This window comes from Thalassophryne amazonica, chromosome 3 (genome assembly GCF_902500255.1).
Source record: "Thalassophryne amazonica chromosome 3, fThaAma1.1, whole genome shotgun sequence".
Classification (NCBI taxonomy): Eukaryota; Metazoa; Chordata; class Actinopteri; order Batrachoidiformes; family Batrachoididae; genus Thalassophryne; species Thalassophryne amazonica.
The window spans coordinates 42,249,923-42,266,797 of NC_047105.1; the positions used below are offsets into that span (position 1 = coordinate 42,249,923).

At 39.5% G+C, this 16,875-nt stretch overlaps 1 protein-coding gene across 3 annotated transcripts in view; it reads right to left on the reverse strand.

Annotated features, from left to right (window-relative positions):
• LOC117506595 (rho GTPase-activating protein 40) overlaps positions 1 to 13,144 on the reverse strand; it is a 61,941-nt gene extending 48,797 nt beyond the window's left edge. For 2 of the 3 annotated variants that reach the window (XM_034166109.1, XM_034166108.1), the window contains exon 1: positions 11,021 to 11,298. In XM_034166109.1, the coding sequence (XP_034022000.1) occupies positions 11,021 to 11,175 (155 nt within the window). In that variant the 5' untranslated portion in view covers positions 11,176 to 11,298. Of the gene's footprint in view, positions 1 to 11,020; positions 11,299 to 12,998 lie in introns of those variants that run through there. The other variant, XM_034166110.1, reaches the window with a different exon arrangement.
• Positions 13,145 to 16,875: the final 3,731 nt, after the last annotated feature.

The following is a 16,875-nucleotide window of genomic DNA, read 5'->3' on the forward strand; positions in this document are numbered from 1 at the left end:
CATCCATGTCTTTATGTCTGTAAGACAATCCTGCAGTTTAGCTAATTGGTGTGTGTCCTCTGGCTTCATGGATAGATAAAGCTGGGTATCATCTGCGTAACAATGAAAATTTAAGCAATACCGTCTAATAATACTGCCTAAGGGAAGCATGTATAAAGTGAATAAAATTGGTCCTAGCACAGAACTTTGTGGAACTCCATAATTAACTTTAGTCTGTGAAGAAGATTCCCCATTTACATGAACAAATTGTAATCTATTAGACAAATATGATTCAAACCACCGCAGCGCAGTGCCTTTAATACCTATGGCATGCTCTAATCTCTGTAATAAAATTTTATGGTCAACAGTATCAAAAGCAGCACTGAGGTCTAACAGAACAAGCACAGAGATGAGTCCACTGTCCGAGGCCATAAGAAGATCATTTGTAACCTTCACTAATGCTGTTTCTGTACTATGATGAATTCTAAAACCTGACTGAAACTCTTCAAATAGACCATTCCTCTGCAGATGATCAGTTAGCTGTTTTACAACTACCCTTTCAAGAATTTTTGAGAGAAAAGGAAGGTTGGAGATTGGCCTATAATTAGCTAAGATAGCTGGGTCAAGTGATGGCTTTTTAAGTAATGGTTTAATTACTGCCACCTTAAAAGCCTGTGGTACATAGCCAACTAACAAAGATAGATTGATCATATTTAAGATCGAAGCATTAAATAATGGTAGGGCTTCCTTGAGCAGCCTGGTAGGAATGGGGTCTAATAAACATGTTGATGGTTTGGATGAAGTAACTAATGAAAATAACTCAGAACAATCGGAGAGGAAGAGTCTAACCAAATACCGGCATCACTGAAAGCAGCCAAAGATAACGATACATCTTTGGGATGGTTATGAGTAATTTTTTCTCTAATAGTTAAAATTTTGTTAGCAAAGAAAGTCATGAAGTCATTACTAGTTAAAGTTAATGGAATATTCAGCTCAATAGAGCTCTGACTCTTTGTCAGCCTGGCTACAGTGCTGAAAAGAAACCTGGGGTTGTTCTTATTTTCTTCAATTAGTGATGAGTAGAAAGATGTCCTAGCTTTACGGAGGGCTTTTTTATAGAGCAACAGACTCTTTTTCCAGGCTAAGTGAAGATCTTCTAAATTAGTGAGACGCCATTTCCTCTCCAACTTACGGGTTATCTGCTTTAAGCTACGAGTTTGAGAGTTATACCACGGAGTCAGACACTTCTGATTTAAAGCTCTCTTTTTCAAAGGAGCTACAGCATCCAAAGTTGTCTTCAATGAGGATGTAAAACTATTGACGAGATACTCTAGCTCCCTTACAGAGTTTAGGTAGCTACTCTGCACTGTGTTGGTATATGGCATTAGAGAACATAAAGAAGGAATCATATCCTTAAACCTAGTTACAGTGCTTTCTGAAAGACTTCTAGTGTAATGAAACTTATTCCCCACTGCTGGGTAGTCCATCAGAGTAAATGTAAATGTTATTAAGAAATGATCAGACAGAAGGGAGTTTTCAGGGAATACTGTTAAGTCTTCTATTTCCATACCATAAGTCAGAACAAGATCTAAGATATGATTAAAGTGGTGGGTGGACTCATTTACTTTTTGAGCAAAGCCAATAGAGTCTAATAATAGATTAAATGCAGTGTTGAGGCTGTCATTCTCAGCATCTGTGTGGATGTTAAAATCGCCCACTATAATTATCTTATCTGAGCTAAGCACTAAGTCAGACAAAAGGTCTGAAAATTCACAGAGAAACTCACAGTAACGACCAGGTGGACGATAGATAATAACAAATAAAACTGGTTTTTGGGACTTCCAATTTGGATGGACAAGACTAAGAGACAAGCTTTCAAATGAATTAAAGCTCTGTCTGGGTTTTTGATTAATTAATAAGCTGGAATGGAAGATTGCTGCTAATCCTCCGCCCCGGCCCATGCTACGAGCATTCTGACAGTTAGTGTGACTCGGGGGTGTTGACTCATTTAAACTAACATATTCATCCTGCTGTAACCAGGTTTCTGTTAGGCAGAATAAATCAATATGTTGATCAATTATTATATCATTTACCAACAGGGACTTAGAAGAGAGAGACCTAATGTTTAATAGACCACATTTAATAGACCAGACTACCAATAACCAGCAAAAATCTATTTAAGCATAAAAATTCAAAAAGAAAAAATAATATAGCACCTTCAACTGCACCACAGACTAAAACAGTTAAATGTGGTCTATTATTTAATCTATTATTAGACTCTATTGGCTTTGCTCAAAAAGTAAATGAGTCCACCCACCACTTTAATCATATCTTAGATCTTGTTCTGACTTATGGTATGGAAATAGAAGACTTAACAGTATTCCCTGAAAACTCCCTTCTGTCTGATCATTTTTTAATAACATTTACATTTACTCTGATGGACTACCCAGCAGTAGGGAATAAGTTTCATTACACTAGAAGTCTTTCAGAAAGCGCTGTAACTAGGTTTAAGGATATGATTCCTTCTTTATGTTCTCTAATGCCATATAACAACACAGTGCAGAGTAGCTACCTAAACTCTGTAAGGGAGATAGAGTATCTCGTCAATAGTTTTACATCCTCATTGAAGACAACTTTGGATGCTGTAACTCCTCTGAAAAAGAGAGCTTTAAATCAGAAGTGTCTGACTCCATGGTATAACTCTCAAACTCGTAGCTTAAAGCAGATAACCCGTAAGTTGGAGAGGAAATGGCGTCTCACTAATTTAGAAGATCTTCACTTAGCCTGGAAAAAGAGTCTGTTGCTCTATAAAAAAGCCCTCCGTAAAGCTAGGACATCTTTCTACTCATCACTAATTGAAGAAAATAAGAACAACCCCAGGTTTCTTTTCAGCACTGTAGCCAGGCTGACAAAGAGTCAGAGCTCTATTGAGCTGAGTATTCCATTATCTTTAACTAGTAATGAGTTCATGACTTTCTTTGCTAACAAAATTTTAACTATTAGAGAAAAAATTACTCATAACCATCCCAAAGACGTATCGTTATCTTTGGCTGCTTTCAGTGATGCCGGTATTTGGTTAGACTCTTTCTCTCCGATTGTTCTGTCTGAGTTATTTTCATTAGTTACTTCATCCAAACCATCAACATGTTTATTAGACCCCATTCCTACCAGGCTGCTCAAGGAAGCCCTACCATTATTTAATGCTTCGATCTTAAATATGATCAATCTATCTTTGTTAGTTGGCTATGTACCACAGGCTTTTAAGGTGGCAGTAATTAAACCATTACTTAAAAAGCCATCACTTGACCCAGCTATCTTAGCTAATTATAGGCCAATCTCCAACCTTCCTTTTCTCTCAAAAATTCTTGAAAGGGTAGTTGTAAAACAGCTAACTGATCATCTGCAGAGGAATGGTCTATTTGAAGAGTTTCAGTCAGGTTTTAGAATTCATCATAGTACAGAAACAGCATTAGTGAAGGTTACTAATGATCTTCTTATGGCCTCGGACAGTGGACTCATCTCTGTGCTTGTTCTGTTAGACCTCAGTGCTGCTTTTGATACTGTTGACCATAAAATTTTATTACAGAGATTAGAGCATGCCATAGGTATTAAAGGCACTGCGCTGCGGTGGTTTGAATCATATTTGTCTAATAGATTACAATTTGTTCATGTAAATGGGGAATCTTCTTCACAGACTAAAGTTAATTATGGAGTTCCACAAGGTTCTGTGCTAGGACCAATTTTATTCACTTTATATATGCTTCCCTTAGGCAGTATTATTAGACGGTATTGCTTAAATTTTCATTGTTACGCAGATGATACCCAGCTTTATCTATCCATGAAGCCAGAGGACACACACCAATTAGCTAAACTGCAGGATTGTCTTACAGACATAAAGACATGGATGACCTCTAATTTCCTGCTTTTAAACTCAGATAAAACTGAAGTTATTGTACTTGGCCCCACAAATCTTAGAAACATGGTGTCTAACCAGATCCTTACTCTGGATGGCATTACCCTGACCTCTAGTAATACTGTGAGAAATCTTGGAGTCATTTTTGATCAGGATATGTCATTCAAAGCGCATATTAAACAAATATGTAGGACTGCTTTTTTGCATTTACGCAATATCTCTAAAATCAGAAAGGTCTTGTCTCAGAGTGATGCTGAAAAACTAATTCATGCATTTATTTCCTCTAGGCTGGACTATTGTAATTCATTATTATCAGGTTGTCCTAAAAGTTCCCTAAAAAGCCTTCAGTTAATTCAAAATGCTGCAGCTAGAGTGCTGACGGGGACTAGAAGGAGAGAGCATATCTCACCCATATTGGCCTCTCTTCATTGGCTTCCTGTTAATTCTAGAATAGAATTTAAAATTCTTCTTCTTACTTATAAGGTTTTGAATAATCAGGTCCCATCTTATCTTAGGGACCTCGTAGTACCATATCACCCCAATAGAGCGCTTCGCTCTCAGACTGCAGGCTTACTTGTAGTTCCTAGGGTTTGTAAGAGTAGAATGGGAGGCAGAGCCTTCAGCTTTCAGGCTCCTCTCCTGTGGAACCAGCTCCCAATTCAGATCAGGGAGACAGACACCCTCTCTACTTTTAAGATTAGGCTTAAAACTTTCCTTTTTGCTAAAGCTTATAGTTAGGGCTGGATCAGGTGACCCTGAACCATCCCTTAGTTATGCTGCTATAGACGTAGACTGCTGGGGGGTTCCCATGATGCACTGTTTCTTTCTCTTTTTGCTCTGTATGCACCACTCTGCATTTAATCATTAGTGATCGATCTCTGCTCCCCTCCACAGCATGTCTTTTTCCTGGTTCTCTCCCTCAGCCCCAACCAGTCCCAGCAGAAGACTGCCCCTCCCTGAGCCTGGTTCTGCTGGAGGTTTCTTCCTGTTAAAAGGGAGTTTTTCCTTCCCACTGTAGCCAAGTGCTTGCTCACAGGGGGTCGTTTTGACCGTTGGGGTTTTACATCATTATTGTATGGCCTTGCCTTACAATATAAAGCGCCTTGGGGCAACTGTTTGTTGTGATTTGGTGCTATATAAAAAAAAAATTGATTGATTGATTGATTTAACTGTTTTAGTCTGTGGTGCAGTTGAAGGTGCTATATTATTTTTTCTTTTTGAATTTTTATGCTTAAATAGATTTTTGCTGGTTATTGGTGGTCTGGGAGCAGACACCGTCTGTACGGGGATGGGGTAATGAGGGGATGGCAGGGGGAGAGAAGCTGCAGAGAGGTGTGTAAGACTACAACTCTGCTTCCTGGTCCCAACCCTGGATAGTCACAGTTTGGAGGATTTAAGAAAATTGGCCAGATTTCTAGAAATGAGAGCTGCTCCATCCAAAGTGGGATGGATGCCGTCTCTCCTAACAAGACCAGGTTTTCCCCAGAAGCTTTGCCAATTATCTATGAAGCCCACCTCATTTTTTGGACACCACTCAGACAGCCAGCAATTCAAGGAGAACATGCGGCTAAACATGTCACTCCCGGTCCGATTGGGGAGGGGCCCAGAGAAAACTACAGAGTCCGACATTGTTTTTGCAAAGTTACACACCGATTTAATGTTAATTTTAGTGACCTCCGATTGGCGTAACCGAGTGTCATTACTGCCGACGTGAATTACAATCTTACCAAATTTACGCTTAGCCTTAGCCAGCAATTTCAAATTTCCTTCAATGTCGCCTGCTCTGGCCCCCGGAAGACAATTGACTATGGTTGCTGGTGTTGCTAACTTCACATTTCTCAAAACAGAGTCGCCAATAACCAGAGTTTGATCCTCGGCGGGTGTGTCGTCGAGTGGGGAAAAACGGTTAGAGATGTGAACGGGTTGGCGGTGTACACGGGGCTTCTGTTTAGGGCTACGCTTCCTCCTCACAGTCACCCAGTCAGCCTGCTTTCCCGACTGCTCGGGATCTGCCAGGGGGGAACTAACGGCGGCTAAGCTACCTTGGTCCGCACCGACTACAGGGGCCTGGCTAGCTGTAGAATTTTCCACGGTGCGGAGCCGAGTCTCCAATTCGCCCAGCCTGGCCTCCAAAGCTACGAATAAGCTACACTTATTACAAGTACCGTTACTGCTAAAGGAGGCCGAGGAATAACTAAACATTTCACACCCAGAGCAGAAAAGTGCGGGAGAGACAGGAGAAGCCGCCATGCTAAATCGGCTAAGAGCTAGTAGCTACGCTAACCTAGCGGATTCCTAAAAACACGCAAAGTGAATAATGTGTAAATAATTTAGAGGTGATTCAGCAGAAGGAGTGCTTTAGTTAAGACACGTAAAGATTACACTGGGAAACAAATCGTAATCTAGATAACTAGATCAATCTAACTGCGCAGATTAAACAGCTAACAGATACAGAAAAACACCGCTGTGCTCCGGAACAGGAAGTGATACAATACCGCAGTGAGAGCCAACCACCAGTAGAGGCAAGCAAGAGGACTGCAAAACTCAATGAGTTTAAATAATGCAGACATCTTTTGTTGTCTGTCTTTCACAGGCATCTTTATTTGTGTGACCTACAGTACCCTCCTGTCACCCTGCCAATGCCATGAGAGTTTCACCACCTATGTGTGAGTGAGTGATAAATAAACACTCTATAATCTTAAATCCTTTCTCCAGCATCCTTCTTAAGACCAAGTGAGCAACATACTGTGTATTCATCATTTATTTTAATCAAGGCTCCCAATATAAAGGGATATTCTTCAGTACAGTAGTGTTATTAAGGGCTTGTGTGTTTATATGTACTTCAATTAGGGGCGAGTTGGCACAGTAGCTACACGCAGATTGTAATGGTGAACCAAAAAGTCCAGGGCTGAATTTTTGTTCCAGTCCAGCCCTGCTTCAAGATGGCATCTTTTCAAGGGATGTCCAACAAGACAATGCAAAACCACATTCTGCACACATTACAAAGGCAGGACCAAAGATGAAAAAATACAGATACTGCATGGTCTACCTGCAGTCCTAACCTGTCCACATTTGAGATTGTGTGGAGAATAATAATTAAAAAAAAGGCTTCAATGACAGTCACATACAGTTGTATGCAAAAGACTGGGCACCCCTGATAATTTTCATGATTTTCCTTTATAAATCATTGGTTGGATCAGAAATTTCAGTTAAATATATCATATAGCTGATGAACACACCGATATTTGAGAAGTGAAATGAAGTTTCTAGTATTTACAGAAAGTGTGCAATAATTAAAAATTGGGCAGGTGCATAAATTTGGGCACCCTTGTCATTTTATTGATTTGAATACATGTAGCAGTAATTACTGGAACACAAAATTGGTTTGGTAAGCTCATTGACCCTTGACCTCCTTACACAGGTGAATCCATTCATGAGAAAGGGTATTTAAGGTGACCATTTACAAATGTTTCCCTCTTTGCATCTCTTCTAATGAGTGGCAAAATGGGAGCCTCAATACCCCTCTCAAATGACCTGAAAACAAAGACTGTTCAACCTCAGGGTTTAGGGGAAGGATACAAAAAGCTATCTCAGAAATTTCAGCTGTCAGCTTCCACTGTGAGGAACATAGTGAGGAAATGGAAGACCACAGGCACAGTACTAGTTAAGGGCCGAAGTGGCAGGCCAAGAAAAATCTCAGATAAGTTGAAGTAAAGGATGGTGAGAACAGTTATCGTCAACCCACAGACCTGCTCCAAAGACCTACAACATGATCTTGCTGCAGATAGTGTCTCTGTGCATCGTTCAACTATAAAGGCTTTGCAGACACGTGACCTGGTCACTTCCGGGCCATACTCCATCACCACACTGCAGGTCAAGTGCAGGGCTTCCAGGATTATTTACACTAGAAACAACGTACATTCTGCAAAGTTTTGGACAAGCTTTGAGATAAACTCATCATCTCTGAACCTGATTGTGGAGTATTTGAATATACCAGGCATCTTTCTGGCACTGAATTACAGCAGTACATCGACAAAATTGCAGTTTTGGGTGCTTGTTGTACATAGCGCTGGGCGTGTTGTTTCCTTTGTTGACTGTACCTGGAGGCCATTGTTATCACCCCACGTGTTTTGTTTTGTTTTATTTACTCTTTCTAAACTCTACCCTAACTTTATTAACTTTAACTTTATTGAATTTTGTATACATTGGTGTGGTATTGTGGAATAAAACTCAGCCGCTTTTTTTTTTTTTTGCGGCTTCCATAAGGAACGAAATAAGTAACATTTTTACGACGCAGCTTTTTTATTTTATTTTACTCTTTCTAACTCTACCCTTAGTGATAATTTTCATCATTAACTTTGCTGAATTTTGTGTATGTTGGTGTGGTATTGTGGAAAAAACTCAGCTGACTTTTTTTTTTGCATGGTCCAGCCGGGCTTCCATAACGAAATGAGTAATGTTTTAGTGATGTGTTATTTTTTATTTTTCTGTTTCTAACCCTACCCATAGTGTAATGGTGGGAAAAAAAAACAGAGGAAAGATGGGTTGAGATGGCTTGTTTCCACAGCCAAGTCGATTGTGACCGGCTAAACTTGACCTGCAGCTATGGGTGGTATCGCCCTGCACATGACCTATGACGTCACGTGCAAAGCCTCTATACAGCGCACTTTGCACAAGGAGATGCTGTAATATATAGGAAGCGTTTTCTGCGTACATGCCACAAACAGAGTCACTTGAGGTATGCTAAAGCACATTTGGACAAGCCAGCTTCATTTTGGAATAAGGTGCTGTGGACTGATGAAACTAAAATTGAGTTATTTGGACATAACAAGGGACGGTATGCATGGCAGAAAAAGAACACAGCATTCCAAGAAAAACACTTGCTACCTACAGTAAAATTTGGAGGTGGTTCCATCATGCTGTGGGGCTGTGTGGCCAGTGCAGGTACTGGGAATCTTGTTAAAGTTGAGGGTCACATGAATTCCAGTCAATATCAGCAGATTCTTGAGAACAATGTTCATGAATCAGTGACAAAGTTGAAGTTGTGCCCGGGGCTGGATCTTTCACCAAGACAACGACCCTAAGCACTGCTCAAACTCTACTAGGGCATTCATGCAGAGGAACAAGTACAATGTTCTGGAATGTCACCTCAGTCCACAGACCTGAATATTATTGAAAATCTGTGGGGTGATTTTAAGTGGGCTGTCCATGCTCAGAAACCAACAAACCTAAGATGTTTTGTAAAGAAGAATGGTCCAAAATACCTTCAACCACAATCCAGACTCTCACTGGAACATATAGGAAGCGTTTAGAGGCTGTTATGCTGATCTACTAAATATTGATGTATTTTTTTCTGTTGGGCTGCCCAAATTTATGCACCTGCTTAATTTTGTTTAAAAAATTATTGCACACTTTCTGTAAATCCTATAAACTTCATTTCACTTCTCAAATATCAGTGTGTTTGTCTGCTATGTGATATATTTAACTGAAATTTCTGATCCAGACAACCAACGATTTATAAAGGAAAATCATGGAAATTGTCAGGGGTGCCTTTGCATACAACACTATTATTTATTTATTTTTTTTTTATTTATTCTTTTACATGAGAATGTACAGTACAGACACAATACATTCACAGTAAGAACAGGAGTAGGATGAAGACCAAGTCTTATTTAATCCCTACCCCATTCTCACACAGAGAATACAGTAAACAATTAACATAGATGGCCACATACAGTATGATTTTTTTACATTGTTTTTACAAATAAGACTTCAACATTTCTTTTTTAAATTTATATTTGAATTGAATAATATTCAAACATGATTTTAATTTGTTTCCCAAAGAGTTCCATAACTTAACTCCAGCATGTGAGACACTCATTTCTTTAAGTGTTGTTCTAGAAAAAGGTCATTTAAAATCAAGATTTCGTCTACTATTTTCATCATTCATAATAAAAAGATTTTGCAAAATTTGTGGTAACAAATTATGTCGAGCTTTGAACATGATTATCAATGTCTGTAAAGAGATAAGGTCTTTAAGTTTTAACAGCCCTGACTTCCAAAAGAGTCCAGAAGTGTGCGCTTTTGGAGGAGCTCTGTGCAGAACTCGTATCACTTTTTTTTTGTAAAATAAATAAGGGCAATAAATTAGAATTATAGGAATTACCCCAGACTTCCAAGCAATACATAAAATATGGGAGAATTAAGGAGCAGTACAAAATTCTCATTGCATTATAATTAACCAAAATTTTTACTTTGCTCAAAATAGCAAAGTTTTTACTGACTTTTTTATATAGGCAATGTGTTGCTTCCATTTTAACTTCTCATCTATAATAACCCCCAGAAATCTAAATTCTGACACTCTTTCAATTTTAATCCCATGAAAAATAAATTCAACAGTATCTCTTTGTCTTTGATTCGTAAATAACATATACTTTGTTTTGCTTAAATTCAATGAAAGTTTGTTCGCATTAAACCATTTTTGAAGTAGGGCCATTTCTTGCTCAATTATATTAAATAATTCATCCAAATTCTTTCCAGAACAGAAGAAATTTGTATCATCTGCAAAAAGTGCAAACCTTAATATTTTTGACACATCACATAAACCCTTTATATACAAAATAAAACATTACTGCACACCTTAAGATGTGTTTGCAGGAAGAATGGGACAAAACAACAGCTGAAACATTTATTGCTTGGTGTCCTCTGTGCCAAAACATCTTTTAAGTGTTGTGAGAAGAAATGGCAATATTACAAACTGCGATATGCTTTTAGTGTCTCAACTATTTTGGAATGTGTTGCAGGCCTGAAATGCAGGAATGAATGTATATTAACAAATGAAATTTAGTTGATTACATAAAAAACGAACTACCTTGGTTTCATACTGTCTGCAATGAAATTGTCAAAAAGTTAAAGCAAATGCACAGATCACTGTGGAGTTCCCAGGTTTTTCTGACACACACACGCACATACGCACACACATGCACACATATTTTATAACTTTACTACAAAATGTCATCTGCACTACAACATCTCACACATAGACTGTCTGTCCCACACTCAAACTTTTCCGCATACATACAGTAGTGCTACTCCACCTACAACTCCAGTTCTGTTCCTCACACCTACCTTGACTTTTTCTTGTTGGCCAGTGACTTCTTTACATGCCTGCTATGACTCATTGGACTTCGGTTTGGACGAAGCCTCAAATGGCTCAACTTGTTGCGGGGAACCTGCATGTCTAAACCAAAACTGCTCAGCACTACCCCTTCACCGCTTATCATATCCACAATGCTACAGGAATCCAAAAATTACAAATCCAGCACAAATCCTATCTTGATCCATTAGTGGTGGTCAGCATCATGTGGCATAAGTCTGTCTGCTGCTCCAGTCCCTCCTGTGTGAAACCTGAGTGTGGTGAAATCAAGTGATGTTGCAAGGTTTTATAGAGGCTTAACATGTTTTTGAGCTGAGTGCAGCTGGAATGCAGGAGGGCGTGACTTCTCCTGAACATCAACAAATCATTCACACCTGACCCCACCCTCACCACTCTGAGATGTCACACCTGTCCTGAAAACATGATAGGCATTAACTTCCTGTACTTTAAATAAAAATATCACAATGACTACCCATAAAAACTCTTCATTGTCAATGAGGGAATTCTTCCTTCGCATCTGAGGGAGGTAAACAATCAACCTTGGTAACCATATCAGGGAATTAATTATAATTAATCAAGGGGTACTTGTTGAACAGATCAGGTATTTTATCACCTCTTTGTCCGGTTTGTAGTGTATGCATTTAGAAATAAGTTAATCAAATGGATCCAAAGATAAAATTGTTGAGCTCCATTTCAAATGTTGTCATTGGGATTGTTTTGTAAAGACAACGTTCCAGTTGTGCAGCACATAGTTGTGTTCTGACAGCGCACTGCATGACATATAAAATCATGTTGTGTAAGCAGAAGACCATCTAGCCAGTGCACCATTTTTAACATACCTAAAGGCATAGTAACTGCTGTTATAAATAAGTTGTGTGTGGATGTGAAGTCAAAAAACAGAAACAGATTACAGGAAAAATGCTTCTCATGTTTCTGTGAAACAGGTCTGTCAGCACCCCCCAGCTAGCAGCACCTGTAAACCCACCAGCAGCTTTGTGAAATCACCAAATGACAGTTTCTCATTATCACTTGTTATATGCTGATGACAGTGTATTGTATATGTAAGATACTGACTTGCTGATTTCATATATATGGGAAGATATGAATACAAGACTGCTGAAAATCCACATATGTTTAAAAGTTTAGATTTACAAATCTTCTTGGCCTCCTTGTGCAAGCAAAAAAGTACATTTGCTTTATTTTTTATATCTAATAATATAGAATTTTCCCTTGCCAAAAAGTTATATAAATCGAACAACAAAGGTTGATGGACACTTTTTAAATAGATCTAAAACATGGACAAGTAAAAATGTCAAAGTTATTGTTTCTTGTAGAGTGGGCTTTGCATTGGATGTGGAGAATAAACAGGAAACCTACTGCTCTTAGACAAGAATGACCAAAATGTCAAACCACTGGTCCTTTATAATGATTGTGTCAGCACTGTGGGACGTAACACCAAGTAACCCCAACCAACAACTCCAGTGACGGAATACAATAATCCGCTTGAAAAAGAGACTGTTGTTGAAAGCAACATAGTGTTGCTGAATTCCACTGCAAGCCTCTTAATTTCCACACACAGTAATAGTTAGCTCACACAGCTCTGAAAAAGTGTTTTATGCCCAAGGCCTGCCACAAAATGCCAAATTCCACTTATGAAATGAGATTTACAAAATCCTAAAAATAGAGCAATGGTTTTAAATCATAGTAAAGGTACAAGTTCTAAAACGTAATCTAGAAGAAGTACCTCCAAGAGCAAGGCAGAGCTATTAAAAGCCTAAAGTATTCACACCAACACAATCAGCTTCAAACAACTGAGTTAGCCGAAGCAAAACCAAAACATAATTTAAAAAACCCTGCCCAGTAACTAAACCTAGTTTAGGCTCATGTTACCAGAGTGGGTTAATGCAGGTATTACCCTGCATCCCCACTGCAACAAAGTTCTAATCCTACCTGGCTCTGGTCCGCCTGATGCCCGAGAGGAGCTGCAGGACAGCCAAGCTCCCTCTCCCCCACGGCATCCTGTGCTTGTCCCCCCAAAAGTGCTGCAAGCTGTAGGAAACAGCAGCTGCCTGCCCCTGGCAAGCTGTTTCCCTCTAATCTCCCCAACGCACAAACACATTACCACAAGGACACTCACTGCACTGACAATGCGCCACTGCACTGACAGTGCGCCGCTGCACTGCATCCTGGGGCAGGAAGGCACATGGCGTTGGGAGAGGGGGGGCAAAGGAGTGGCTGAATGGTTGACTGGGGCTGTGACACAGACAGACTGAATAGTTACTTTGGTAGATGGCTTTGGAGCAGAGACGGTGGTATACCATCTGAATGGATGAGCCGAGACCACAACAGCTGCACTACCCGCTGGTCGGCCGGGAGGCTTGGTTAAATGTCTGAGTAAAGTATCACTGAAGCTTCATCATTTCCACCAGCAGCACAAAAAATGTGGAAATATCCTTGGAGGCTTCAGTGAGTGATTTAGTAAAGCAAAAACACACAAATTCAGTCCTCCTTAACCTCACCTCTCTTCTTTTTTTGGTATCTGGACATTTTGATTCATCACGCTGTCACTTATTTACAATAGAGGTGAACATCAACAGATAAGAGCGGGGACAGTGCTTACGTGAAACACACCTGTGCCAATAATTTTAGAGATATTGACGAAAATAGATGGGATTAGTAAATCAGTAAACTATGGACCACAGCAGGCACAGAACTAGACTGATAGAAGGGTAGAGAGGCTACCTCCTCACAAAGGCTTGTGGACAATATAGCATCTGCTACATTTAAATGGAAACCCTCCAAACAACACAATCCAGTTGAGACCAGATAACATTTGTTTACGTGTCTACTTTTAAATCCAAGCTAAGTGTTCTTGGCTACATTTTGCAACATTCATCATAGTTTCATCCAACTGCACTTCTGGTTTCTTTATTTCACCTGGATTAAAATCACACTGAGATTCATACTTTTAAAATCACATTGATATTCAAACTCTTATTTGGTAAAGCCCTTTCACACGGGGCCTGCATAGAGTTGCATTGTGCTGCGTATCTATTACGCAGGAATGGCTGTGTATGTTGCACGTAGGGGGAAAACATGGCCTGACTCTTCTTCTTTTGTGCTTTTGTTGGTTCAAAGCCAGCAAAGTTCAGCAGAGTCCATGGGGATGAATAAAATATATGCAGGTATTTACTGACAAAAAAACCTGAAAGGATTTTTTTGCCGGTCTGGTGTAGGGTAGCGTACAGTTCCGGAGGCATGGTGTACAGTAGCGCAGTGTTGCAAAGACTTGCATACAGTAACGAAGTGTTGCACAGACCTGCACAGAGCACTGAATGCAGTGCTCTATGCAGAATGTCCACGAAAAATTAAACATGTTTAATTTTTTTCATCCATTTCGCGGACCCCTTTGCGTCCCTCAGAGTATTGCCACGTAGGGCTGCATAAGCTCTGCGCAGGGTTGCATAAACTTGGCATAGTTGGTATAGTGCATTATGCAACTCTACGTTGGCCCAGTGTGAAAGAGGCTTAAATGGTAAGTGGACTTCATTTATAAAGCACTTTTCCATCTGTATCAGAAGCTCAAAGTGCTTTACAGTAATGCCTTGCATTCACCCATTCACACACACACTCACACACCGATGTCATTTGCAAATGTGACCTTGCCAGCAGTGAACCCGAGTCTTTGAATGTCAGGTTATTTTACTTCTCCCTGTTATCTGTAGGTTTTAACTCTCAAAAACATTGATTTATCCTATATGTAAAGTGTGTGTGTGTGTGTGTGTGTGTGTGTGTGTGTGTGTGTGTGTGTGTGTGTGTGTGTGTGTGTGTGTGTGTGTGTGTGTGTGTGTGTGTGTGTGTGTGTGTGTGTGTGTGTGTGTACAACCCCTGGCAAAAATTATGGAATCACCGGCCTCGGAGGATGTTCATTCAGTTGTTTAATTTTGTAGAAAAAAAGCAGATCACAGACATGACACAAAACTAAAGTCATTTCAAATGGCAACTTTCTGGCTTTAAGAAACACTATAAGACATCAGGAAATGGTTACTTTTTTAGACCAAGCAAAGGGAAAAAAAATATGGAATCACCCAATTCTGAGGAAAAAATTATGGAATCATGAAAAACAAAAGAACGCTCCAACACATCACTAGTATTTTGTTGCACCACCACTGGCTTTTATAACAGCTTGCAGTCTTTGAGGCATGGACTTAATGAGTGACAAACAGTACTCTTTATCAATCTGGCTCCACCTTTCTCTGATTGCTGTTGCCAGATCAGCTTTGCAGGTTGGAGCCTTGTCATGGACCATTTTCTTCAACATCCACCAAAGATTTTCAATTGGGTTAAGATCCAGACTATTGGCAGGCCATGACATTGACCCTATGTGTCCTTTTGCAAGGAATGTTTTCACAGTTTTTGCTCTATGGCAAGATGCATTATCATCTTGAAAAATGATTTCATCATCCCCAAACATCCTTTCAATTGATGGGATAAGAAAAGTGTCCAAAATATCAACGTAAACTTGTGCATTTATTGATGATGTAATGACAGCCATCTCCCCAGTGCCTTTACCTGACATGCAGCCCCATATCATCAATGACTGTGGAAATTTACATGTTCTCTTAGGCAGTCATCTTTATAAATCTCATTGGAACGGCACCAAACAAAAGTTCCACCATCATCACCTTGCCCAATGCAGATTCGAGATTCATCACTGAATATGACTTTCATCCAGTCATCCACAGTCCACGATTGCTTTTCCTTAGCCCATTGTAACCTTGTTTTTTTCTATTTAGGTGTTAATGATGGCTTTCGTTTAGCTTTTCTGTATGTAAATCCCATTTCCTTTAGGCGGTTTCTTACAGTTCGGTCACAGACGTTGACTCCAGTTTCCTCCCATTCGTTCCTCATTTGTTTTGTTGTGCATTTTCAATTTTTGAGACATATTGCTTTAAGTTTTCTGTCTTGACGCTTTGATGTCTTCCTTGGTCTACCAGTATGTTTGCCTTTAACAACCTTCCCATGTTGTTTGTATTTGGTCCAGAGTTTAGACACAGCTGACTGTGAACAACCAACATCTTCTGCAACATTGCATGATGATTTACCCTCTTTTAAGAGTTTGATAATCCTCTCCTTTGTTTCAATTGACATCTCTCATGTTGGAGACATGATTCATGTCAGTCTTCTTGGTGCAACAGCTCTCCAAGGTGTGATCACTCCTTTTTAGATGCAGACTAACGAGCAGATCTGATTTGATGCAGGTGTTAATTTTGGGGATGAAAATTTACAGGGTGATTCCAAAATTTATTCCTCAGAATTGAGTGAGTCCATATTTTTTTCCCTCTGCTTGGTCTAAAAAAGTAACCGTTATTGACTGCCACAATTTTTTTTCCTGATTTCTTATAGTGTTTCTTAAAGCCAGAAAGTTGCCATTTGAAATGACTTTAGTTTTGTGTCATGTCTGTGATCTGCTTTTTTTCTACAAAATTAAACAACTGAATGAACATCCTCCGAGGCCGGTGATTCCATAATTTTTGCCAGGGTTGTAGTTCATATATGGTAAAGAGGTGGATTGTGGGTAAAACAGTGCATAACCTGAACAGGACAAATGAAGCTTGAACACCAACAAGCTCAGCTTGGTTCAGGTGTTTATTACATCATATTTTGGGGGCTCAGCTGTGGTTTTCATAATGGTTTGGCTTTGGTGTGGGTATTAAAAATTATGTCCCAATTATTTCCACAGTAAACATGGATTAACTACTACTACAACTGATACCTGATACATCTGGCAACATAGTTAGCATCCAAATTTACATCATACATTAAT